This window comes from Aulonocara sp. 'chitande type north' Nkhata Bay, linkage group LG19, assembly GCF_057382095.1.
Source record: "Aulonocara sp. 'chitande type north' Nkhata Bay isolate Kocher_YH1m ecotype deep benthic linkage group LG19, A_spYH_male_GT1.1, whole genome shotgun sequence".
In the NCBI taxonomy this organism is placed as follows: domain Eukaryota; kingdom Metazoa; phylum Chordata; class Actinopteri; order Cichliformes; family Cichlidae; genus Aulonocara; species Aulonocara sp. 'chitande type north' Nkhata Bay.
The window spans coordinates 3824809-3850413 of NC_141362.1; the positions used below are offsets into that span (position 1 = coordinate 3824809).

General features: G+C 42.1%; 1 protein-coding gene across 1 annotated transcript in view; it reads left to right on the forward strand.

The window, feature by feature from the left end:
* LOC147306332 (MAM domain-containing glycosylphosphatidylinositol anchor protein 2-like) overlaps nucleotides 1-20235 on the forward strand; it is a 153865-nt gene extending 133630 nt beyond the window's left edge. The window contains exons 14-17 of the mRNA XM_086274306.1: nucleotides 10176-10328; nucleotides 10417-10547; nucleotides 11907-12006; nucleotides 13473-20235. Of these exons, the coding sequence (XP_086130432.1) occupies nucleotides 10176-10328; nucleotides 10417-10547; nucleotides 11907-12006; nucleotides 13473-13561 (473 nt within the window). The 3' untranslated portion in view covers nucleotides 13562-20235. The remainder of the gene's footprint in view (nucleotides 1-10175; nucleotides 10329-10416; nucleotides 10548-11906; nucleotides 12007-13472) is intronic.
* The last annotated feature ends 5370 nt before the right edge of the window (nucleotides 20236-25605 follow it).

Here is a 25605-nt window from a genome sequence, read left to right on the forward strand (position 1 = left end):
ATGATCACATTCCTCATGTTGTTTAGGTGATTGCCTTGTTTTTGGTTTGCGTACATGAGTTGGTTGGACAGGTTTCTCTTCAACAGGGGCAAGAAAACCACAAGGGAGCAAGAGATCGCGGTGGACTGTGCGGACTGGGCCCTCTTTTGTTAGGGGTTTTATACTGTAGACGGGCAAGTCACCTGCTTGGTTCACCACAACGTGAATATCAGTCTCCCACTTGTCGGCTAGCTTGTGCTTGCCTCTGAGACGGACTGCACGCACCAAAACTCTGTCACCTGGCTCTAGTTTTGAGGGTTTCACTCGCATATCAAATCTTGTTTTGTTTCTTTCTGCCATTTTGTTAGCATGGTCTGTTGCTAGTTTGTAGGTCTCTTGTAGAGTTGCCTTTAGTTTTGTTATGTACTGAGAATGCGACTTGAAACTTTTGTTGTTAAAGGGCAGCCCAAATGCTAGATCGACTGGCAATCTTGGCTGACGGCCAAACATTAACTCATATGGGGCAAAACCAGTTGTATCGTTTTTCGTACAATTGTACGCATGAACGAGTGGTTTGACATAGTTGTGCCACTGAGTTTTGTCCTTTTCCTCAAGAGTACCTAGCATACTTAGTAACGTCCTATTGAAACGTTCTACCGGGTTTCCTCTGGGGTGATAGGGTGTGGTCCGGATTTTACGAATGCCCATGATCTTGCAAAGCTCTTGGATAATGTGGGACTCGAAGTCGGGACCTTGATCGCTATGCAATCGTTCGGGTATCCCGTAGTGGACTATGAAGTTGTCCCAAAGGGCTTTTGCAACGGTCTGAGCTTTCTGATTGCTGGTAGGGATGGCTAATGAATATTTCGTGAAATGATCGGTTAATACAAGCACATCCTTTACATTACTTCGATCAGGCTCAATGGACAGGAAGTCCATGCAGACTAATTCGAGGGGTCTGGTGGATTTGATATTCACAAGTGGAGCTGCTTTTTCTGGAGGAGTTTTACGTCTTACACAGCGGTTGCATGTTTTGATCTTATGTTCTATATATGCTGCCATGCGAGGCCAATAGAACCTTGTTCGGGCAAGATCTAAGGTACGTTCAGTGCCTAAGTGGCCCATGTCACAGTGGAGGCTTTGGAAGACTGAGTCACGGAGCTGTTCAGGTAAGACAAGCTGGTAAGTAACATCTCCTCCATCTTGGCGAGTTCGGTACAGGATGTTATTGTGCATCTCCAATCGATTGAGCTCTCGGAGTAGAAGGTTGATGTCAGGAAGTTCAGCTCGCACAGTTGGTGGGACCTTTTCTCCAGTTTCAATTTGTGCAATAACTTCCCTCAGACAAGGGTCTGTTCTTTGTTCGTTTGTGATCTGTTCAAGGGACATATGGGGTATAACAGGAAGACCACCACAGTCATTTTCATTGACAAAGTCACCTGGAATGGCAGCTGCAGAAATGGCTAGCGAGTGAACCAAAGGGATGGTGTCATTTTGAGAGCTGCATACAAGGTGTTTCTCACAAATAGCAGACACTACTTCAGGACTTAAACTGCTGTCAGGTAGGGACAGGTGAGTCTGTGTGAACTGCTGTATGCGGTCGAGCTCTTTTTGGGACACTGCGTCGTTAAGCAACTCGCCATGTGGCCGTCTAGAAAGGCCATCTGCATCTGAGTTAAGCTTGCCTGCTCTGTACTGGAGCTTAAAGCTAAACGTTGACAGGGCAGCTAGCCATCTGTAACTCATGGCATCCATCTTAGCAGTAGTTAATATGTACGTCAGAGGATTATTGTCTGTTACGACAGTAAACTGATTTCCATATAAGTAATCTGCAAACTTTTCCGTTACTGCCCACTTCAAGGCTAAGAACTCTAACTTATGGGCGGGATAACGAGATTCACTCCTAGACAACCCACGGCTTGCATAAGCTATCACCCTAGTCTGGCCATTCTGCTCTTGATAGAGCGCGGCGCCAAGCCCTGTAGTGCTGGCGTCGGTATGGAGCGTATATGGCAGTTTAGGGTTGGCAAAACCCAATACAGGCGCAGTACTGAGCTTTTCAATGATGGTTTTGAAAGCAAGATCACAAGAGGGAGTCCATCGCTCGCCGAAAGGTGTCTTGGGGTCATGGTACTGGACAGACTTAGCTTTAGGCTTTGTGCTTTTGCGCAAAGGAGGGTAGCCTGATGTTAAGTCAGTGAGGGGCTTAACGATACTCGAATAGTTCTTAATGAACCGCCTGTAGTACCCTGAAAAGCCTAAGAATGAGCGGAGCTGTTTAAGATCACGGGGCACAGGCCAGGTACTTAAGGCTTCCACCTTTTCAGGGTCAGTCTCCACTCCCTTGCTGGACACAATATGCCCAAGATATCTGACAGAAGTTTGGAAAAATTTGCATTTTTCGGGTGAGAGTTTGAGCCCATATTCTTTCAGGCGATCAAGAACTTTCATCAAGCGAGCCTCATGTTCTTCAAGTGTCTTGGAGAATACAATGATGTCATCGAGAAACACGATCACTTCGCGCAGGTTCATGTCGCCCATACATTTCTCCATGAGCCGCTGGAATGTGCTGGGGGCGTTTGTAATGCCTTGGGGCATTCTATTAAATTCCCAAAAGCCGATGGGACATACGAACGCCGTCTTTGGTTTGTCCAGCTCCTCCATCTCAATTTGGTAGTACCCAGATTTTAAATCCAGGACAGAGAACCATTGCGACCCGATCAAGGTGGAAAACGTTTCCTCCAAATTGGGGAGAGCGTAAGCATCTTTTATAGTCTGCGCGTTAAGCTTTCTGTAGTCGATACAGAGGCGGACTTCACCATTTTTCTTCCGCACGACTACAATGGGTGAAGAGAAAGGGGAGGTAGATTCCCTGATCACGCCAGCTTCTTGCAGTTCTTTGAGGTGCTTACGGACTGCCTCCAGGTCGTTCGGATGTATGGGACGCGCTCTATGCTTGAACGGTGTTTCATCTGACAATCTGATTGTGTGTTTCACTTGATCCGTCTTTCCAAAGTCAAGATCATTCTGTGCAAACACTTCGGGCATTTGGCTTAGTTTTTCGGTTATGCGCTCCTTCCATTCAGCGCTAATAGGGGAAGAGTCAAAGTTATATGTTACATTTGACTTCTGCTCAGTTCGGGATCTTGGAGTTCTCACTGAGTGTTCGTGAGATAGAACTCTTTGATATGCACTGACTTCTCCGATGACACAATTTAGAGGGATTGTCACATCATGTTCGGATTCATTGGTGAGTATAACTGGTACAAGGTAAGGTGCTCGTTCAGGTAGGTCTATGAGACAAGGTTTCACAAGGATGTCACCAGGTAAGGCTGACATTCGTGGATACTCTAACAAGACAGACTTTTCACCGTTACCGGCTGACACAGCTACAGCACCATCTAGAACAACAGTTTGGCCTGCTGGAATCAACTGTGGCTCTTTGTTGTGCATCGTCACTAAACCAAGACTACTGTCTTTGGACTGTTTGTGTCGTGACTCAAGAACTTTTAGAACTGCCCTATAGCCATATGGCAGGTTCAGCTGCAGTTCATGGCATGTGTTAGAGTACAGCTCATAAAGTACATCTAATGTGTTTGTCCCAATTAGCACTAAGGACTGAGAAGCTGTGCGCACATCGGGGACAACTAAGGCAAGTGTCGGCACTTCAGCTTCAATGCCAAGGAAGTCCTTTGGGAAAGTGACATGCAGTTCAATGTAGCCTAAGTAAGGCACAGACTGACCGTTGGCACCCTCAACTTCTAAAAGTTCAAACAATGGCTTAATCTCATGAGAGGACAAATGCTGACGATAGTAGGACTCGGGGACTGTAGTCACCTGGGAACCAGTATCTAGCAAACAACTCACTGTGTGACCATTAACTTTCACTTGTGCAGTACTCTTCGTACCAATTAGACCTTTAGGAAAGTCGAAGGAATCTGATCTTGTGTGTGACTTTAGGCTGGCACGCTTTTTAGGTGAAGCTTTTTGTTTAACCTGGGTGGGACGGGTTAACAAAGCATCAGCCTCCATTTGTCCCGCAACGGAGGCAGAATTTAGTTTAAAGAGAGCTGGTCATTCTGCCTGTCCCATATCTGCCTTCTCACTCTTAATTCCCTTCGTTTTGCAACTACAAGGGCAGGATTGGGCTCTGACTCACAAGTGGCTACTATATGTCCATCTTCCCCACAGCGGAAGCAATACCAGGGCTTGGGCCTAGTACTGGGGCGGCTGGGTGGAGGTGAGTTTTCAGGTTTGGCATGGTCAGGTTTTTTATTTTCAGGTTTCCTTGTTCGAACTGTTTTCAGTGTTGCTTGTTTCTTTGGCTTCAAAACGGCAGCTAATTGGCTTTTTAGATCGGCAACTTGTTTTTTCAGCTCTTCTAGACTATCTGACTGTGCTTGGCGAACATCTGCATTTGTTTCAGTGACCGTCTGTTCATGAGACACTGCTTTTGGTTTCGTGGCGCTAAAGTGTTTCTTCATTCGCGTGTTTTTAACTTCTTGTCGGTTTTCTGCAGTACGCAGGAGAAGCAATAGCTCTGCATAAGTGGGCGGCTCCTTATGCTTTAGCTCCAATTGCAACTCCGTTAGCAAGTTATCATCCCAGCAGCCTCTGTAAAACTGTTTAAGAAGCTGCTTATTTACTTCATGTGGTTCAAGCCCACCTCTGCGCACGGTGTGATTGACTGCCACCTGCAAACGAAGCAGATAAGCAGAGGGCTTTTCACCATGATCTTGGAGGGTGTTCATGAAGCGTACAAACAGTTCCTCACCATCTTCGACGGTGCCAAAAGCTGAATCCAGAAGTTTAAGATAGTCTGCAGGAGTGGCTTCTGGCCCAAGAGGGCGGATGACATCAGAAGCGGGAGCAAGGAGACTTTCAAGAATCTTACGAGTTTTTCCCAACTCGGACAAAGAAGCATCTTCCATCAACAAGTCAACATGAGAACGCCATGTTTCATAGTCAGCTTCGCTGTAAGGTCTGGGCATCTTGCCAGAGAAAGCTCTGAGTCTTAATGTAGAGTGAGCATGTGATGTCTTTTCAACACTCTTGACAACATGCTCGACTACTACTTTCTGAACCTCTGGTGGGTTGAGGTCAGTTGGACTCAACATTTGAGGTGTCAAGTTTGGTCTCATGGGCCGTTGGAATGTGCCCTGAATGGGTTCAGGAGGGTGAGGCAGTTCAGTTAAGACTGAAGGTGAGGCTCCAAGTTGTGTGGATCCTACCACAGGGCAAGTCTGATCAGCAGCATCATTTTCAGGGTTTCTCTCAGCTGTCTCAGCAGCTTCAATGGTGTTCCCTATTGTGGATAGGGCCTCCCGCAACACTTCTTCGAAATCCTTCCCACTTAACTTGGCTAAACCCTTCAGGTTGCTAATGTAAGCCTCAGTAACACTGCCCCCTACGGTCTTAGTATAGACGTCAGTTAAGGCTCGAATGCGGTAACTGACATCTGGATTGTCAGTGGACTGTAAGAGGTAAGGCAGCTTAGGTGCTAATATTTCAACGGCTGCACCGGACTCGAACTCTACAATCTGGCTTTTGTGGAATGCAGAAGAGTCATCATCAACAGCGAGTACTCTACGAATAGTACCATGTTGCTCCAGAAACTCAAATACCTCTTTGTCTTTCTCTCTATCTGTAACACCGCTAACAATAATGGCATTTGGTACTTTAACGGCATACTTCTCGACAAAATCCATTTTCATAGTATGTGAGCGTCTGATCAAGGGTCAAAGAGGATTCCAATGTTGTCACACAACACTCTAGGCTCCTGGCTGGCTCGCCACTTTTACTTATGTAACACTGGTGGTGCAATACTAGACCTGTTAGTGCTACTTCTTGCCTTCTTTGCATGTAGTGCGGGCAGTATAGTTACCTTTAACCACAGTACGCGGACAGAAGGGAAATATGGACCAGATCAGACAGGTTCTAGATTCGTAGGAGCCAAGGGTGTATGACAACAGAGGACTTGTACACAGTAGGTGTAGAAAACACAATTGCATTTATTAGCAATTATTAAAGTTGTGCACATTTAACAAAAGTAGAGCGCGCTTCTTGAAAACAAAATAAAATAAACCCCACAAATGGTCGACCTAAGGATATATTGTCTTTTGTGTCTTTTTTAAAGTCAATTTCAGTCTTTCAATGTTCAGTAGTCACTCAGTGTATTTGTAACCAGTCGGGTTACAATCTACCAGTTCATCCGGCTCTTTGGGCTGGGCTCGCCATCCAGTACTGGAAAAGGGATCCTCGATTCTTCTCAGGTCCTCAAAACCAATCCAATCCAAATAAGCAAAGGAAAAAACCTGACCTGGGGACCAGGCCAGAACACAGTAGTTCAACATTTAAGCTATCATGCCTGTAACTTATTATTACTACTGGTTGCTTGTAGTGCTTCTAAATTTTCTTCAAAATATTCTATGTTGTACAACAAATTATTCTCATTTCAAAGGGAAAAAAGTGCATAGGAAACACATTTAAAACAATACAAAATAGCTCAGCAGTGCATTAAAAATACACATTGGCTTGAGACTTATCAAGTTTCAGCTAAGTACAGTGCAGGTGAAGGCACTTAATTTCACGTTGCTAATACTTAATTGTGCAGAACTATAATTAGCACCATGAGAAAAGTGAACATGTGCTAACATAACGTCGCACAAAACCATACATTATACATCAATACCACAGTAATGTGACATAAACCTTTAAAGAACATCTCATATAAAGTGCAGCAGACTCAGTGCTAATTGCTTTAGCCTCGGAAAAGGCACTTTCATTGCAAAATGGCTAACGGAAGTTAGCATCAGAGCTAGCGGCAAGTAGCATGCTATGCTAGCGCACGTGTGCTGCCTGGGACTTACCATGCGAAGCAACAAATGCTACACGGGGCTTCACAGTGCTCACGTTGGCTCACGGCCTCTGGAATACAGTATCACTCTTATTATTCTTGCCGAAAAAAGGACTTTCTCTATCCAGCTAGCTTCTTCGCCGCACGGGTAAACTGATCTTTCACCGTCTGTGTCTCTGGCGTATCTTACTGGCACACGAAGGCACGCACAGGTGTCTCAGCAGCGCACAGACTGGGGGGAGGGTCAGACCGGCCAATGATTGGTCGCTCAGTGGATCTGACAAACACACTCTAAAGGACTAAGTCCTGCCCCCACACCATCTATATACCACATATACATATGTACATATTAAACTTATGTTTACATGCTTTTTATCAGTATTTATTATAATTAATTTAGTTTTTATCAATATTTATTCCCATCGTGAGAGTATGAATGTTTATACTTTTAATCCCGTTTTTAACACTGGGTTACATGTCCACCTGAGATTTGGTTCACCATCAGCTTCGCCGTCTCGACCCCTTTTGGAGCTCCACCCCCCTCTGGTTCACTCGGCCCGGCTATCACCCCTCTCACAGCCCCGCTCTCGGCGTTCCCTGTGCGGTCCCTCGGTTTCTTCTGGTTTCATACGTTGTTTTTCTGGCTACCCTCACGGGACACCTTTAGTTGCAATAAAAATTACTTTCTTTATTCGCTCCTACCCTAGTGTGTGTGTTCTGCTACTGGGTCCTGCCTGCGCTCGGAACTTCGGTTCATGACACTCACAGCAAGTTCTCACAAGTGAAAATAATGTTTGTCAATCAGGATGAGAATATTAAAATGTTATATATATATATACAAATACAATACAAAGTTACGATCAAGACAAAGTATCTCTGCAGACAAGGATTCATACTGCAGCAGACTGAATGAGACTGACTTTCCTCCAACCCTTTTATTTATGTAGACAAACAGTTTAGAGATTACGCAAAGTATGAAGCTGATATTGTCATTTGTAATGAAATTTATATTTAAATTCATACTGTGTTGAATCCCACTGTGCACACCTTTATCAACAGTGAGTAGTGTTGCCCTCATTTCTGAAATCTGTTGTAAATGCATATATTAACATGCATTAGGTACTCACATCCTGCCTGTTAAGATTTAAATAAGGTTTAAATAAAATGTTCCTGGCAGCAGTTGGCAGCTTAAAGTGGATTAACAGTACAACGTGGAAAAATAAAAATAGCTGTGCGTGCTCAGAGTTTAATCCCTGAGTAAACAAAGGTTAAAAGAAGTGAGAGCACACAGCTGACATGTGACAGCGGCTCTTTGTTTTTTTCTCCTTTTCATTTTCTTCTAGAAAATCTCTTCCTTTTCTGTGGCTCGTTTCCTTTGTAGGATCTCAGTCTGCAGCAGAATCTCATTAAAGCGAGCCCTTGGGGTAAACTGTGTAAACACGGCCGCGTCTCTCCACACTCATGTACAGTTTAATTTGTTCCGATTGTTTCCATGCTGGATGAGCCCGGGGTGGATTTGCTTGCACTGCTGTAACTGCAGCAGGACTGTGACATCACTTTTTACAGTTGCTGCCTCAAGAACGCATCTGTGCAGATCAATGGGAAAGAAAGTGAGGCAAGGTTGTACGTTCAGTTCCCTGGACAGCTGCAGAGGTCAAAGGAAATTTCCTGGAGAGTTTGCCCTGCGGTGCTCATTTTCTTCTTTCTTGCTGTTCCTTCATCTCTCTAACTGTTCCTTCATCTCTCTAACTGTTCCTTCATCTCTCTAACTATTCCTTCATCTCTCTTAGTGTTCCCTCATCTCTCTAACTATTCTTTCATCTCTCTTAGTGTTCCTTTATCTCTCTAGCTGTTCCTTCATCTCTCTAACTGTTCCTTCATCTCTTTAACTGTTCCTTTATCTCTCTCTAACTGTTCCTTTATCTCTCTAACTGTTCCTTTATCTCTCTCTAACTGTTCCTTCATCTCTCTAACTGTTCCTTTATCTCTCTCTAACTGTTCCTTCATCTCTCTAACTGTTCCTTTATCTCTCTCTAACTGTTCCTTTATCTCTCTCTAACTGTTCCTTCATCTCTCTAACTATTCCTTCATCTCTCTTAGTGTTCCCTCATCTCTCTAACTATTCTTTCATCTCTCTTAGTGTTCCTTTATCTCTCTAGCTGTTCCTTCATCTCTCTAACTGTTCCTTCATCTCTTTAACTGTTCCTTTATCTCTCTCTAACTGTTCCTTCATCTCTCTAACTGTTCCTTTATCTCTCTCTAACTGTTCCTTCATCTCTCTAACTGTTCCTTCATCTCTCTAACTGTTCCTTTATCTCTCTAACCGTTCCTTTATCTCTCTCTAACTGTTCCTTCATCTCTCTAACTGTTCCTTTATCTCTCTCTAACTGTTCCTTCATCTCTTTAACTGTTCCTTTATCGCTCTCTAACTGTTCCTTCATCTCTCTAACTGTTCCTTCATCTCTCTAACTGTTCCTTTATCTCTCTCTAACTGTTCCTTCATCTCTCTAACTGTTCCTTCATCTCTTTAACTGTTCCTTTATCCTCCGTGTTGGTTAGGTGATTCTTCCAAAACAGGGATAAGTGTCTCAGTGTACAGTATTTCTCCTGTATCCCAACTTTTAGCATTCTCTGCGTCTATAAAACCACTTACAAAGCAATTTCAGTAACATTAAACAGTTAAAAGTAAAATAACAATAAGTGCCTGAAATGTGAAAGAGAAGTAATACAGGAAAATTGAAATATTTGTGTGTGTACATTTCTTAAGAAGTCAAAGTTTCACAGTGAAAACAAAAGGACTTAAACAATAAATTTAAAAACAATATATCTGAAATCTTTTTACTCTCACATTTAACAAATGCATATGTATCGCTACAAGCATATGCACATTTATGCACAGGTCACTATTGCAATGCCATGAATTAAAATTCTTTATATATATAGCATATATTGTATATATAAGCAGAGTTTCAGTTAACATTCTTTGTAATTGTGTTGGCTATGTAATAGTGTAATTTTCTAAACTTATATTTCAACTCGTTTAATAATATAATGTTGACCATGTGAAAGGTTACTTTTAAAGATTTTTGAATGTATTTATTTTCATTTTCCTGTATAGCATGAAGCAACATGCTTGTTGCTTGGGGAATTTTTTTGCATTTGATGTTGACTGATTCACAAAGTGTTTGCTCTGCTGTTGCTCTAACTAACATGTCGTATGACCAACTTGATAAAAAAGTCAGGTGTCATGTTACTGGGTGGCAGCGTTAGAGTTAGTTGTTTAGTTTGTAAGCCCTTTACCTGACCTCTGACCCCGACTCCTGTTTTTGTGATCTGTCAGGTTTCTACATGTACATAGAGACATCAAGGCCAAGGCTGGAGGACGACACAGCCAGACTGTTGTCCCCGACATTCAACTCCAAAAGCTCCTCTGTCAGCAACAACCCCACCTACTGCTTTGCGTTTTATTATCACATGTATGGGAAACATATAGGTGAGAGTGAAGCAGAAATCCACGTGTCACAAGTACACCACGTGATGAATAAAAATAACGTTGAACAGCGCTGCTTCATGTCTTGTAGGAGCTCTGAACGTTTTCCTGCGTCAGAAAGGTCAAGCGGTCACAGATACCCTGGTCTGGAGTCTCACCGGTAACCAGGGAGACCGCTGGCGTCAAGCCAAGGTCAAGATCCACCCAACTACAGCCTTTCAGGTACAGACCACACCAATCCACAGACTCTTTACTGCACACCACCCAACATAACAACTAGCAGCTGTAGAGCAGAGAGCCCTTCTGTAGACACCACGCCACAGCAGCAGCACTGCTCCAGAAAGCATGCTCTGCAGAGCATGATCAGTTACAGCAGTCAACACCTATACTAGAGTCAAGTATGTATGTGACTGGAGACAAAGTTCCTAACACGATTCATCACAGCAATGGGTAAAAAAGAGGAGACCAACTTGGGGGTTAGTATCTGGCCCAAAGTTGCAGAATGAATGTGTTTGCATGTTAGTTAGAAGAAAGTGACTGGGTGAATGTGGCATGTTGTGTAGAGTGCTTTGAGTACTCTGGGAGAGTAGAAAAGCGCTCCATAAGAATCAGTCCATTTACCAAGATGCTAGCAGGCAGGGCATACTTGGATCGACATAACCAAGTGGCTGACGTAGTATACAGGAACATCTGTGCCGAGTATGGCCTGGAAGTCCTGAGGGATCGTGGGAAACTTTTATAGAGCTGTCTATATGTTGGCCAGCTAGATGTTTTATTATAGTGTTGGGACTATGAACCACGTAAGAAATATAAAGAAGCAATTCATTACTATTACATATTGTGCTAAGGCAACATAAGCCACTGTGAATAGATCCAAAATAGAAGTAATGAGCTGGGAAATAAACAGATCCAGGGCTGATCCAGTCTGAATTCTTGATCCCCATCTGCTTTGGATCTGTACCACCATGGAAGTGCCCAGATGTGGTTTGCCTATCCTGTGGAGCCTGTTATACTTGATAGCAGGCAGAGTCACTGCTGTCACTGAGACAGGTGTAGGCGATCTTGAACAGAAAGTATGGGGAAGTTCTGTACTTTAAAAATGTTTAATGGCTGAATCTGTGAAAACACGTCATGTTCAGAGCACAGTCAGACTGCCTGCAGCTGCTTTTATGAAATCGCTTTAAATACATGAAAATCATCAGGAGGAGACTATTTCACTCTGAGCTGACACAACTGCTTTCTCTGTCCTTATATATTGACGAGTTCTGAGCTTAATTAACAAGGAAATGAAAGTATCAGTCAGCTGGTTCATGTGCAGCAGGAGGGAAAGAGTCTGAGAGGAAGCCTGTCAGCAAGCAGGTTAAATTGACAGAGTCTGGAAGCCTGCTAACTAAATCTGAGAGAAAACCTGGAGATTTCCTCATCTGAGGGTTAAGAAACTCAACCTGCGACCTGGAATGGCAGCCACAGATATAACAGATACCGTGTATATCCACTGTACTATATACAACTAGTCTTCTAGAAACCACAGTTACTTCCTCTCAAACCTCCTCTGAGCTTCCTGTCACTGTGTCTCTGCAGATGGTGATCGAGGGCGTGCGAGGCTCTGGTATTGAGGGAGATATTGCCATCGATGATGTCGCTATTGAGGAGGGAGAATGTAAAGACCCCCCTCCCAACAGTGAGTATGCCCTTGATGCAAAGCTGTTATGGCTCCTTCAAACACACACTCAGTTCCTTTCTGAGACCTCCAGGACTTGTTTTGAATACTTTTTGTTTCTGAGTTCTGTAAACATGAAAGATGCTCAGAGCCTTCGAACAATAGCCTCCTTTTTAAACTTAAGTTTATTTCACTGACCGAAAATGGCCCAAAGTGTCGACTCAGATATCTACAGCATGTATCGTCCAAGTGAAGCTACAACTTGGTGAAATCGCTGTGAAAGGATTGTTGTTGTTTTGTAATCACTTATGCTCTAAGTCTGTGTTTGCAGTAGCGCAGTGCACCGTGTGGCCGTTGTGTGATAAGATGAAGTCCTGATAAACAGAGGAATGTAAAAGTCCACATTTTGATACATCATTAAATGTTTTTGTCAGAGTTCTGCTTTCACACGCACACCTGCAGCTGTGCTTCACACCGCTTAACCCTTTAAAGCCGGTCGGAGTGGGCACGCTCCGTTTTGCATAACTATTTTTAGATGCTGGTAGCACTGCAACCACGTGAGCTAGCGCAATCATTTTTTTACATATGAAACCGGAGGAGTTGTACTTACATCTGATGCCATCAGCTTGTCCTAGGTCACGGTTTCCTTCCACATACAGCTCTGCAAAAACTGCATAAAAAGCACTTGCAGCAACAAAAACATAATATTCCAGAAACACGCTTTGCCGATCCGATCAGCTGTTTGTAACACTTCCTACATCCATCAGCGCGAACTATCGCATGTCCTCCATGTCCTGCCTGAAACCGGAAGTGACATCATTTTGTGGAAATGTAGTTTTTTACCATCAGGGGCTTATGAGCCTATACTGGTGTTTTTAAAAGTTATGTTTGACTTTATGACTTCCTGAGTCGTTTCTGGGATGCTTAGGACTCATATTGCACTGCTGGAAATAGTTTATTTTGATGCATATGCTGCTTTTTTGCAAATTTGCAGTATAATATTTATTTTCGTTTTTCCTGCAGTGTATAAAAATTGGTGTATTTCAAAAATAAAACTATGAAGACACTCAAAATAAATTTCCTGTGGTAGGAAACTATTTTGTGCAACTTTTTTGTATTTACAGTTTTGAGGGATAAGCCTCTTAAATTTCTCTAACTAGAAATATATGTTAAAAAAGCAAAAACGATTTAAAAGTTTTTGGAGTTTATTGCACTTTTTTGCAATTTATGTAATTTCTATGCACTTAATACATACATATTATTAAAATTTAGGCTGTAATGGTTGTATTGATGTATAGCAACTTGAAATGCTCCCAAAAATGGCTCCACAGCATGTAAAATATACTATAAGCTCTGGAGGACTTGGTTCTATGGTAGGTCTTTAAGGGTTAAATGCAGCTTAAACTTGATTTAAATGTTTTATTTAAACATGGCAGTCTTTACCCTGTGAGTCATTCATACTCGCTCTCTTTCTTTTTTCCACACAGATCTAAGGTCGCTCGCCCCACCCTCATCGCCACATATATGGCAGCACTGCATCACTCTGATTCTGGCTCTGATTGGCCAGCAGAGGTGACCCCTCCTCTCTGTCGGACATTGCGACCTTTGACTCTTTGCCCACCTATTCCTGCTCCATCATTCCCAACATTTAACCCCACTCCATCCCTCTGCTACCAAAGATACAGTCAGAGACGAGATAGCTAAAGCATGAGGCCATACGATGGTTTGGTGACATGAGAGTTGAGTTTGAAGGTGCCAGATTTATTTTATTGGGCTCGTCTTCTCTCTCGAGTCACAGCGATCTGTTTCTGACAGAGCAGCTTCAGTCCAAGACGTGTTTGCAGTAGCTGAGCTTAGAGACTGGAAGCAGGGGGAAACTGCTGCGCAACAAGCTCTGACGTTGAAGAACCTTCAAGCCACAGCAGTATTGTCTGATTAGTGACCATATTTCTCGACGTGTTCCAGGAAAAGCATTCATTTAGTAAATAAGACAGCTTTATTTAGAATTAAATTAATAAGATCGGCTGTTTATCTCTCTGATGGCTGCTGGACTTTGTTTGGTTTGACATCGATGAGATAAACAGTTGATTTTTCTTACGTGTCTTCCGTGCACACGCAGTAGGGAGGTGACAGTTACCTGTTTGGCATTTTAACCCCCAAAGACATTCCTCAGGTGTAGCTTTGTTCAAGTTACAGCTTTATTTCAAAGCAGCATTTTCTTTGAATATGTTTTTTTGATGCAGTACCACCTGTGGCTCCTGATGAGCAAAAGGACTTAGCTTAAACGTCTTTTATCAGATCATTTCAAAGCAGAACCAGAAGTTTAAGTATGAATTTTCTTCTTCTCTCCTTATTGGTAAAATGGTAAATGGTCTGTATTTATATAGCGCTTTACTCGTCCCTAAGGACTAGAAAACACTTTACACATCCAGTCATCTACCCATTGGTGATGGCAGCTACATTGTAGCCACAGCCACCCTGGGGCGCACTGACAGAGGCGAGGCTGCCGGACACTGGCGCCACCGGGCCCTCTGACCACCACCAGTAGGTAACGGGTGAAGTGTCTTGCCCAAGGACACAACGACCGAGACTGTCGGAGCCGGGGCTCGAACCGGCAACCTTCCGATTACAAGGCGAACGCCCAACTCTTGAGCCACGATTGCCGCTCCTTATTTTTGGCACTTGTGTAAACTGTGCCATGGGGACCTGTGCTGGTATCATTAATGGGTATCACTCTGCATGAATAAAGGAGCATGTCATGTTTATAGGCAGATCACACTTTGAATTATGTTCCCATCCTGCCAGAAGGCCCTGGTTATTAGTGCAAATCCAGCATTACAAACACAAGTCGTTTTCCAGCATAGATTTCAGACACGTGAAGCCAGAAGGTCTGAGAGGCACTGCTGGGAAATGTTGGCATTTAGCAGCAAGCATGTGTGCAGAAGAAGAAAGAGGAACCAAAAAGAAAGAAAACAAACTATTTGTGTGGCGTCGTCACAGCAAATCCACATCAATCAGCCGATCCTGATATTTGATTTGGCACTTCCTGACCCTTCCCCGTCCTTCCTCCTGGTCTTGAGTCAGGGATCTTTCACATGTCTGATGTTAACCATCTCATTATGGAGCAACCAACAAATGATGCACGCTCTAAAAGTCTTTAGGTAGTCCAGGATCAGAATCACTCGTTGGTTAGACATCCTAATGTGGATTAGGGTGAAGAATCCGTGGATGCCTGTTTTTAAAGAGTTTGCTGTCTTAAAGATACGTCATCAAATTCCTGTGTAAAAGTTTCCAAAATGATAAAGCTGTCAGCAGTAAAGTTTATGTTTTGTGTTAAAAAGATCAAAGTTCAGTTAGGCCCGGCTTGCAAACATCAGTGGACCATCTGGGTGAGTCGTTAGGAGCACATTATTGATGGTGGCAATCGGAGAAAAGGACAAACATCTGGAATAAATGGTGGGGTAGCTAAAGAGAAATAAGAAACAAAGCACACATCTGGACACACTGCAGGACACCCACTGAACTGCTGCCCACAGTTATTCATTCATTACAAAATGAGCCTTTAAAGTAGAAATAACTGATGTACAGTCAACCACTCCATGTGTGACAGAACAGTTGCAGTCTTTACTGCACGGGCTGCTGTTCTGCTTTTACTCGAGCCCTGAGAGCTAAACACAGGTAACCTACAGCTTAGTACTGCCCCTGACGACATCCTGCCCCGAAGGTTTCACGTGGTCATGCAGAGTTTCCCATCACAGTCAGGTTGTCCCATCAGCAGATGCAGCTTATGTCTCTGTTTCCAGACTGACATCCAGTTTTCTACAGCGAAGCTCTTTAAACTTTCAGGCAAAGTCAGTGTTAGGAGAGAGGACATGCACAGCTTGAATGTCAGCCTTCCCCCTGTCCCACCTTTCCCTCTCATCATCCACGTCCCCATAAATCCATTCTCCCCCTTAGCACATCAGCAGTACTGTACTGTGAGATGGACCGACAGTCATCTCTCGCTTATCTTTTTATGCTTTCGGTGGGCGGGTGGACCAAGCAAATGGCATTTAAAAATAAAAAACGTACTTTCAGAGCCTACTTTGACATTTGTCTGTCTGTGGCGGACCAAGGAGGAGAGGTCAGCATCTGCCATCAAGTGCCTTCAGATTCACAGAGGGAACGTTCGCTGAGCCACGGCCCGCCAGCCTTCGTCACAGAAACGAAGAGTCAAACATCTTTCTGTCTTACTGACTGGAGTGAACATAAAACGTCCTCCGGTTTGATTATGCAGAGAAACACTTTATTTCTTTTTCTTTTCGTGCAGATGTTGGATTTTGTCAAAACCTGAGCCATGCTGAATGGCATTTTAAAAAGGCACCACTAAAGAAGCCATGGACAAGGAAACTGACTGTGGATACAGGACACCTGATTTATTTAACCACATAAATAAAAGACCAACACGTGACCATCACCTGACGATATGATGACACCTGTTTTGGACAGTTCTCATCCCTGTTTCAGTGGGATTCAAGCGTTGGCGTTTCAGAACCATTTTAGTATTCCAAAATAAGAGTTTCTGGTAGGAGCCGAAGACTTTAATGCTACCTGAGACCAACAGTTACCTTAAACTACAAAATTAGATAAAGATTTCCAACAAATAAAACAAGAACAGTATGTCAAATCAAATCCTCTGTTGTTCCTACGATAGTTTAAAAATGGTGTTGGGGAGGGGAGGCTGTTTTTATTTTGTTGTTTTTAACATGTGTGGGGGTTTTAACTGAATTTTTCTTTGGGTTTTGAGATTTCTATTAAATCTATAAAAAAGTATTAAAGAAGATTTTAAACTGTAAAGCATTTTTGTATCCTAAAGAAACTGACATCGTGGGTGAACAGGTCGAAGCATCTATTAGAAAAGCACAAGAGATTCATAATTATTAACCCTCTCAGGCTCAAATTAAGTTTTTTGTTGCTAATGCACAACCAAGTCCTGCAGTGGTAAAGAAACTCATAAAATATGTATGTGGGGTAATCAGGTTGTTGGTTTTTAACTGTTGCAAATCGGCAACGCCTGCCTGGAGAGGGTTAAACACACGTGCACACCTATGATTCCTGATTCATCGTCTCTGCTCATATGTGTATGTATGGAAGCCCATTTCTGCCAAGAAAAATGGCTCCACAGTTAGCATGATGAACACTGAAATAAGCCATCATTTACCGTTTGTTTATTTTTGTCTTTATTTTGACTTATTTTGATTTTGTTACCATCCCCTCGTTCTGCTACAGAAAAGAAAAATACTGGATTACAAATGAGCATGATTAAAAATAAATAAATGGATAACAAAGACAGCTGGGATGGGCTGCTGCGCCCCGCGGGGAGGGTAAATCATGGACTGCCTCTCTCCATGGGTGTCATCTCTCTATTGTAGGCGGCAGTTTGGGTTTAATGGATCATAATTCATCTCATTAGGTCCTGACTGAATTTCTGTGGGTCTGTAGGTACAACTTTTATTTTTTCCCCTTTCTTACGTATTTGTAAAATCTGGCTTAATTTAACCATTTGGAGTTTAAATTATACATTTTGGTTTTTACATAATGATTAAAATGTCTTTTTTTTGTTTTAAGAACTTTCTTTCACAACTTTGACTCTTTTGTGCACGAATGGGCTTTCCCCGGATTCCCTGGTGACTTTTTCCTTCTGTGTTTTTCTGCTGCAGCTGATGATCAGATTATTATTTCAGCTCCTCTGGGTATTAGTTTTCCTCTGCTACATTATTATCACATTAGCTGGAAATGGGTGGTTGCCTCTGAAGAACACCAGTAGGTTTCTGTATTTTGTTTTCACATATATTGAACAGTTTTCATGACTCTACAACCTTTTTACAGAAAGAAGCCTCATTTAATCAAAAATAGATCATTTATACAAATATATATTATTATGTTACACTTCACCATACGCTCAACAAATGAAAGGAAACATTTACACTTGTCATAAAAATAAATGAATAAAAAACTGTAGTTTCTGAGTTTTGACGTACATGTCAGATCTTTTCAGTCACTGTCACAGTTTTAGAGCAATACTTCAGTAAACATGGACACGTGACTTAGTCTGCACAGGAATCACATTCATTGAAAAGTAATATTAATAATAGATTGCATTTATATAGCGCTTTTCGGGGCCCTCAAAGCGCTTTACAATTCCACTATTCACTCTCACATTCACACACTGGTGGAGGCAGCTACAGGTGTAGCCACAGCTGCCCTGGGGCAGACTGACAGAAGCGAGGCTGCCATATCGCACCATCGGCCCCTCTGTCTCGCCCAAGGACACAACAACCGAGACTGTCCGAGCCGGGGCTCGAACCGACAACCTTCCGGTTACAAGAGGAACTGCCAACTCTTTGAGGCACGATCGCCCTATAAAGAACAGTAAAGAACCAGTCAGCAGCCAATGAAGGGAAAACTATCCCAACACCACATTTACTACATTTATGTTCTTGAAGTTTATGATTTTTTTTGCACATTATGTGAAGCCTCTATATTTTCCTTGGATGACATTTTCTCTTTATGTTACGTTTGGATATTATCACATTCTCCTGAACTGTAGATCAGCCACCCTGTTTTCCTTGTTTGACCAGATTTTTATGTTGGCAGCCACAGAAGTGCACCAAAGCGTTCATCTGGCCATGCCCTGATTGATTTGTTTGCTGTTTGCACTGTTAGCTCATGTTTCAGGATGAAAAGGCCACTCTTGAAATGAAGACTTAATTTAAAGATATAACAAAAGAACAGCTGTATAAGAGAGAAACAATGGAGTCACTTATTCACAGCTCACACAGCTCTGTATGTGACTCACATACACGATAAAGGACTCGACTTTGCAGTTTTTCTCCCCTTCGTGCCTTCAGACTTGTTGTTGGTCCAAGTTCAGGTCCAGATGTGCAAATGACAAAAGGCTCGATCCACAGTAACCCACATTCCTGCATTCAGTTCCATTTATCTCTCTTTATTTATTCAGCAGACGTGTGGGTGAACATACTATTTCTGATCCATTTCCACTCTTTAGTTCAATTCTATTCAATTTTATTTATACAGCGCCAAATCACAACAGCAGTCGCCTCAAGGCGCTTTATATTGTAAGGTAGATCGTACAATAATAGATACAGAGAAAAACCCAACAATCATATGAGCCCCTATGAGCAAGCACTTTGGCGACAGTGGGAAGGAAAAACTCCCTTTTAACAGGAAGAAACCTCCAGCACAACCAGGCTCAGGGAGGGGCGGGGCCATCTTCTGCGACCGGTTGGGGTGAGAGAAGGAAGACAGGATAAAGACATGCTGTGGAAGAGAGACAGAGGTTAATAACAGTTACCCTGCAAACTGTTTGTTCTTGTATGCAGACGATGCTGTAGCTTTGTTTCTCTCTACTTTGGTGCAGTTTGCACTAACAAGTTGAAGTATTATGAAACCCTGGCCTGGGTGTCAGTATAGCTCCCTGGGCCCAGGTCTGACTCCACCCTGAGTCACTCACAGTGGGTCAGCCCTCTCTCCCTCCCTGCCACTCTACTGCTCAATCATAAAATATTTGGGCTATTATAAAGTAAATCAATAACTTTTGCATTTGAACTACCCATGGTGTCATAATAATTAATATCACATGAAACATTTTAAAAGACCTTATGGTAGAATGGTCAGGGTAATATTGATGAATATGATAGTTGAAGCAATAGAAAGTATTATTGTTGGTTATTTTTCTGAGGAATAACATAAAATAAGACTAAAAAACAGCAAAAATAAACATAAAAACACTGGAACTTAAACGCTAAACTAAAACCTTTTTATTACTTTAAAGATTTTATTTCTGCAGGAATTGGTCACATGTTCTAAACTCAGGCAGCAGGTAGGCAGGTAAACTCAGGCTCTGATACGTACGACACTGGTTCTTTTTCCAGCCCAGACCTTACATTTCGAATAATCTCTGCTGGACAAAGCGTCTCCTGTCGACTTTGCAGGGGAAAAGCACGTCCTCGTTAACTTCCTCAGAGGTGCTTTTGCTGGTGTTGTATATGTTTGGATTTTTGGAAGAGGAGTGGGCAATAAAGTTTTAAAAGCTACCATCAAGTCTCTGTGGACATGCGAAGAAAATATTTTTATAACTGTCATTATTTTCTGCAGTACATTCTCACCTAAGTGATGCTACACTGCATACTGGTTATTATTGTTATTATTATTATTATTATTATACAAATAAATACACTCCAAATGTAACAGTGTTGTGTTGTGTGTGTATTCATTACTCCCATCACATTCACCCAAAGTTCAAGCGTTTGAGCAGCTGCAGAGCATGAACACAACACACAATCCTCACATTAAACTCAGACTAAGGCCAGTCTGAGTGCACAGCTACCCTTTTAAGCCTAATTACTGACTCAACGATCTTCTTTGAAGCTCAGCATCTGTTTAGATATGGTCTACATAAGGTATAGTATCTATTTTTATCTAAATACAACAACATGACGGCCAGTAGGAACTGTTTGTTTTGTTTGCTTTAGCCATTGTTCACACATTGAATAAAATGTACACATTGTTCACTGCACACTGTTTTAGCAATCAAACCACACTCTAGTTTCCTCTATTGTCAAAAACGGGATGAAACTGTGCAACGTTCACGTCTTCAGCGAATCGTTTGATCAGGGAGTCTTTCAAGCCTTTTTTCCCGTCTGAAGCCACCAGAGTAAAACTGAACGTGACGACAGACACCTTAAAAAAACATAATAGCTATAAATGAGAGTCGATGCCTGTGTGGTTTCTGCTGACTGCTGGCTCTGTTCGATTTCAGTCTGCAAAATGGAAAAAATGAAGGTAATTTCCATCATTTGAATAGAAAGATTGACAGGATAAAATGAAGCTGAGTAATGAGAGTTTGCAGCAGGCAAGAGGGAGCTGAACGAGAAGCTTTCACCTCGTGGGTGGAAATGACAGATTTCAGTCAGACCTGAAATGTTTTTACTGAAACGAGTGACGTCCCCGCAGGATAAAACACAGCACTCAATTCAACATATAATTGTTTTAGACACATTTTCCAAAATTAATCCTGATGTAAATTTGTTGATGTATGGATATCTGATCAAGAAATTGTTTTGGGGAGATAAAGTCTTGTCACGGTTCTGGGTCAGTTTGACATTCTGAGTTATGTTTTGGTTTATTTTTGAATGATGAATCTGCGTTTCAAGTTACTTTGGTGTGTTTGGTTGTTTTCTTATTCTCTTAGTGCTTGTGGTGATGATGATGTTCTATGTTCCAGCTTATTCTGGTTTACTTTTAGTTCTGCCCGTGTTACGTCTGTGTTTCTTAGTCTGCGTCCTTGTGTCTTATTTCCTGTTTTATTGTGAAAGTCTGTCTTATGTTGGTGTGTGCAGCTTTGCTCCCCCTGTCTCGTTAGTCCAATTTCTCCCAGCTGTGTCTCCCTCCTGTTGCCCATTCCCTGATTACCGCCCTGTGTATATTAGCCCTGTGTTTTCCTCGTCGTACCCTCAGAATTATGCCTGTGTGTTTAGTTCTCAGTGTCATTGGTCAGGTCATGTTTTCGTTTATCACCAGTAAAGCTAAGGTTCTCAGTTTCAATTCAGTCTCAGAGTCTCGCATTTGGATCCTCCTCTCCATCCGCCTGCACACAGAGCCCTGACAAGTCTTCTGTTTTGGATCAGTAGTTTCAGCTGTTGGTCTGCTCCCGCTACTGGGATAACTTGTGTCTTTCCATTAGGTCAAACTGGAAACTGTCATCGATAATTATTTTTAGGAGTCCACTCGGACGTGGACCGTGAGCCATGACACTGTAACGAGCGTGTATCCCAGCTGACCATGTTCAGCACTCTCAGACTGCAGCGGACATGTTTATCCAACCTTCATTTACTGAATCCAGCAGCCTTACAGCCACCATTCATCATCCTTCAGTTGATTTTCAGTTGCAGGCCTGGCGTGCGTTAAGCAGATCACACTCAGGCTGGTCTGGACGGGCTATAAGTGGGTTTTGTTACCTGCCTTCTGTTATGATTTAAACCAGTGATTTTTAGTGATTTGGCCTATTCAAAGTAACATTTTCTTTACAGCATATCTAAATAAACTTGCCTATAAACGCTTTCCTCTCTGCCTCTCCTCCTTCACATTTACAACCCAAGAAGGAGCTCCTAGGCAAGGCAAGGCAAGTTTATTTGTATAGCACAATTCAACAACAAGGTGATTCAAAGTGCTTTACAGAGACATTAGAAACAAGAACAAATAAAAAGCATGATTTAAAATTGAATAAAACAAGCAAATAAACTAACTAACTAATTAACAAACAAACAAACAACAGTATATAAAATCAAAACAGATAAAATCAGAACAGTAGATAAAATCAGTAGTTAAATGTAAGTTTTGAAATTTAAGCTTAAAGTGTGGATTTGGTGCTTTATTCAAATGCAGCTGAGAACAGGTGAGTCTTCAACCTGGATTTAAATAAACTGAGTGTTTCAGCTGATCTGAGGCTTTCTGGGAGTTTGTTCCAGATATAAGGAGCATAAAAGCTGAATGCAGCTTCTCCGTGTCTGGTTCTGACTCTGGGAACTGATAAAAGACCGGATCCAGATGACCTGAGGGATCTGGAAGGTTCATACTGGGTCAGGAGGTCATTGATGTATTTTGGTCCTAAACCATTCAGAGCTTTATAGGCCAGCATCAGAACTTTAAAGTCTATCCTCTGACGGACAGGCAGCCAGTGTAAGGACCTCAGAGCTGGACTGATGTGGTCCACTGTTTTGGTCTTAGTGAGGACTCGAGCAGACGAGTTCTGAATGAGCTGTAGTTGTCTGACTGATTTTTTAGGTAGACCTGTAAAGATGCTGTTACAGTAATCAAGCCTACTAAAGATGAATGCATGGACTAGTTTTTCCAGGTCCTGTTGAGACATCAGATCTTTTATCCTTGATATATTCTTGAGGTGATAGTAAGCTGACTTTGTAATTGTCTTAATGTGTTTTTCTAAGTTTAGGTCTGCATCCATCACTACACCCAAATTTCTCGCCTGGTTTGTGGTTTTTAGATGTATAGATTGAAGTTCTCTGGTGACCTGTAATCGTTTTTCTTTGGCGCCAAAGACTATTACCTCAGTTTTGTTTTTGTTTAGCTGGAGAAAATTGTGGCACAACCAGTCATTGATTTCCTCAATGCATTTACCAAGAGCCTGTACAGGGCCTCGGTCTCCTGGTGACATTGTGATATATATTTGTGTGTCATCTGCATAGCTGTGGTAGTTTATTTTGTTGTTGTTTATAATCTGTGCCAGTGGGAGCATGTAGATGTTAAACAGAAGGGTCCCAAGATGGAACCTTGGGGAACTCCACATGTGATACTTGTCTGCTCAGATGTGAAGTTACCTATTGATACAAAGTATTTCCTGTTTTCTACGTATGTTTTGAACCAGTTTAGTACAGTTCCTGAAAGACCTGCCCAGTTCTCCAGTCGTTTGAGTAATATGTTGTGGTCAACTGTATCAAATGCTGCACTGAGATCCTGTAAAACTAGGACTGACATTTTTCCACTGTCTGTGTTCAGACATATGTCATTAAACACTTTGGTCAGAGCGGTTTCAGTGCTGTGGTTCTGTCTAAAACCTGACTGGAAGGCATCATAGCAATTATTCTGTTTTAAGAAGTAACTGAGCTGTTGAGAAACTGCTTTTTCAATGATCTTACTTAAAAACGGGAGATTTGAGATCGGCCTGTAGTTGTTCATTTGTGTCTTGTCAAGATTGTCCTTTTTCAGTATAGGTTTGATTACAGCAGTTTTTAGTGATTCTGGAAACACACCTGATAATAAAGAAAAGTTGACGATCTGTAACAGGTCTGACTCTAAAGTCTTTGAGACCTTTTTGAAAAAACTTGTTGGCAGGACATCTAAACAGCAGGAGGAGGAGTTCAGTTGACCTAAGATGTCCTCCAGGTCTTTGCTGTTAATAGGTTGAAACTGTTTCATGGTGTTTAAACAGTTTTTTGGTGGACACAGTACATATCCTGGATCTGCTGTTGATGTACCAATTGCTTGTCTAATTTTTTGGATTTTTTCAGTGAAGAATTTGGCAAAGTCATTGCAGGCCATGGTCGAATGAAGTTCAGCTGCCACTGACACAGGAGGGTTTGTTAGCCTGTCAACTGTAGAAAATAACTGGGCAGGCAGAGTTATGTTTTGGTCTTGGATCTTAAAATACCTTGTTTTTGGCATTTTGAATTTTTGTAATCATTTTGTCCTTTTTGGGATGTAATAAAACCCATTTTGAAGATTACATCTGTGCCTGTGTGTTCCTGGCTGCTCGGTCCATGATAACGTCCTAAACCAAAGAATGATGTGACGTTTTTAACTCTGAATAAACAGTCAGTTCTGCTAAGACAGTTTGTTGAGATGACATCAGTTTAAATACAAATTGAAAACACTAAGCACTTAAGCAGAGACAGACAAAGACTACAAAGAGATGTGAAATCACAAAGACAGAGAAACAAAATCAAGCTTCAGCCATAAACAGTCCAACCGTCCCCCCTCCCCAAACTGGTCCCAGCAGACGGCCCCGCCCCTCCCTTAGCCTCCCTTCTGTCTGAGTTTTTTCTTCCCACTGTCACCAGTGCTTGCTCACAGGGTTTTGTTTGATTTTTGGGGAGTTCTCTGTATTATTGTAGGGCTGGGTATCGTCACAGATTTCTAGAATCGATTCGATTTTGATTCAATTCGATTCGAATAAGGTAACTTTTGCCTCAGACAGTCAGAAATATTATAATTCTGATCATGCATCAGTACATTTCCATGTTTTTATTTCTATAAAAAGAAAGCTGACACTTGCGAGGCTTCATCAGAGGTGTAAGCATCACAGCAGAGGCCTTTGTGTTAAAGTAGCTGAGGATAAAACACAGAAAAACATTAAGGTGACTTTCCTGGTCTGGGATTTTATAGCAGATGACCTTAAAAATATCCTGCAGTAGATCAAAAACGAAAGAAAACCATTAATCAACATCTGAACATTACCTGATGCTGCTGGAGTGAAGCAGAGCAAAGTTACAGCGGTTTTATTACAGACACAGCTGAGCGTGTTGCAATTTTGCATGATTTTAAAAAGTTTAAATTTGTTCAGCAGAAATGAGGCTTTCTTGTCAGAAGTAAGTAAATGAAAAAACAGCAGCTGACAGCGCTGTAAACAACGGTGGTCTTGTGCGTAATAAGCAACCGTCAACGGTTTAATTGGAAAGTTTCCGTTTTTCTCCCCCTCTTTTTCCCCCTCTTGTTTTTATGCTGCTCACTCTTGTCCTTGGTTTCTTTCTTTATTTCTTTCACTGCTTCGACACTCATCCACAAACAACATCCTTTATTTCCACACATACGCACAGCACAATCACGCACAGTCATGCGCTCAACGGCAGCACATTTACATCAGTCAGACAGCGCACACAGTCGTTTAGGACACACACACACTTAAGCCAAGCCTACTCATATTAGTAACTATGCATACACAAAGTCAGACTCAGGGAGCATCTCGCCACACATTTTTTCTCTCTCTCCTTCTCTTTATTTATGAACAAGTGACGTATTCTCTCCACCTGTCTAAGCGACGCACAC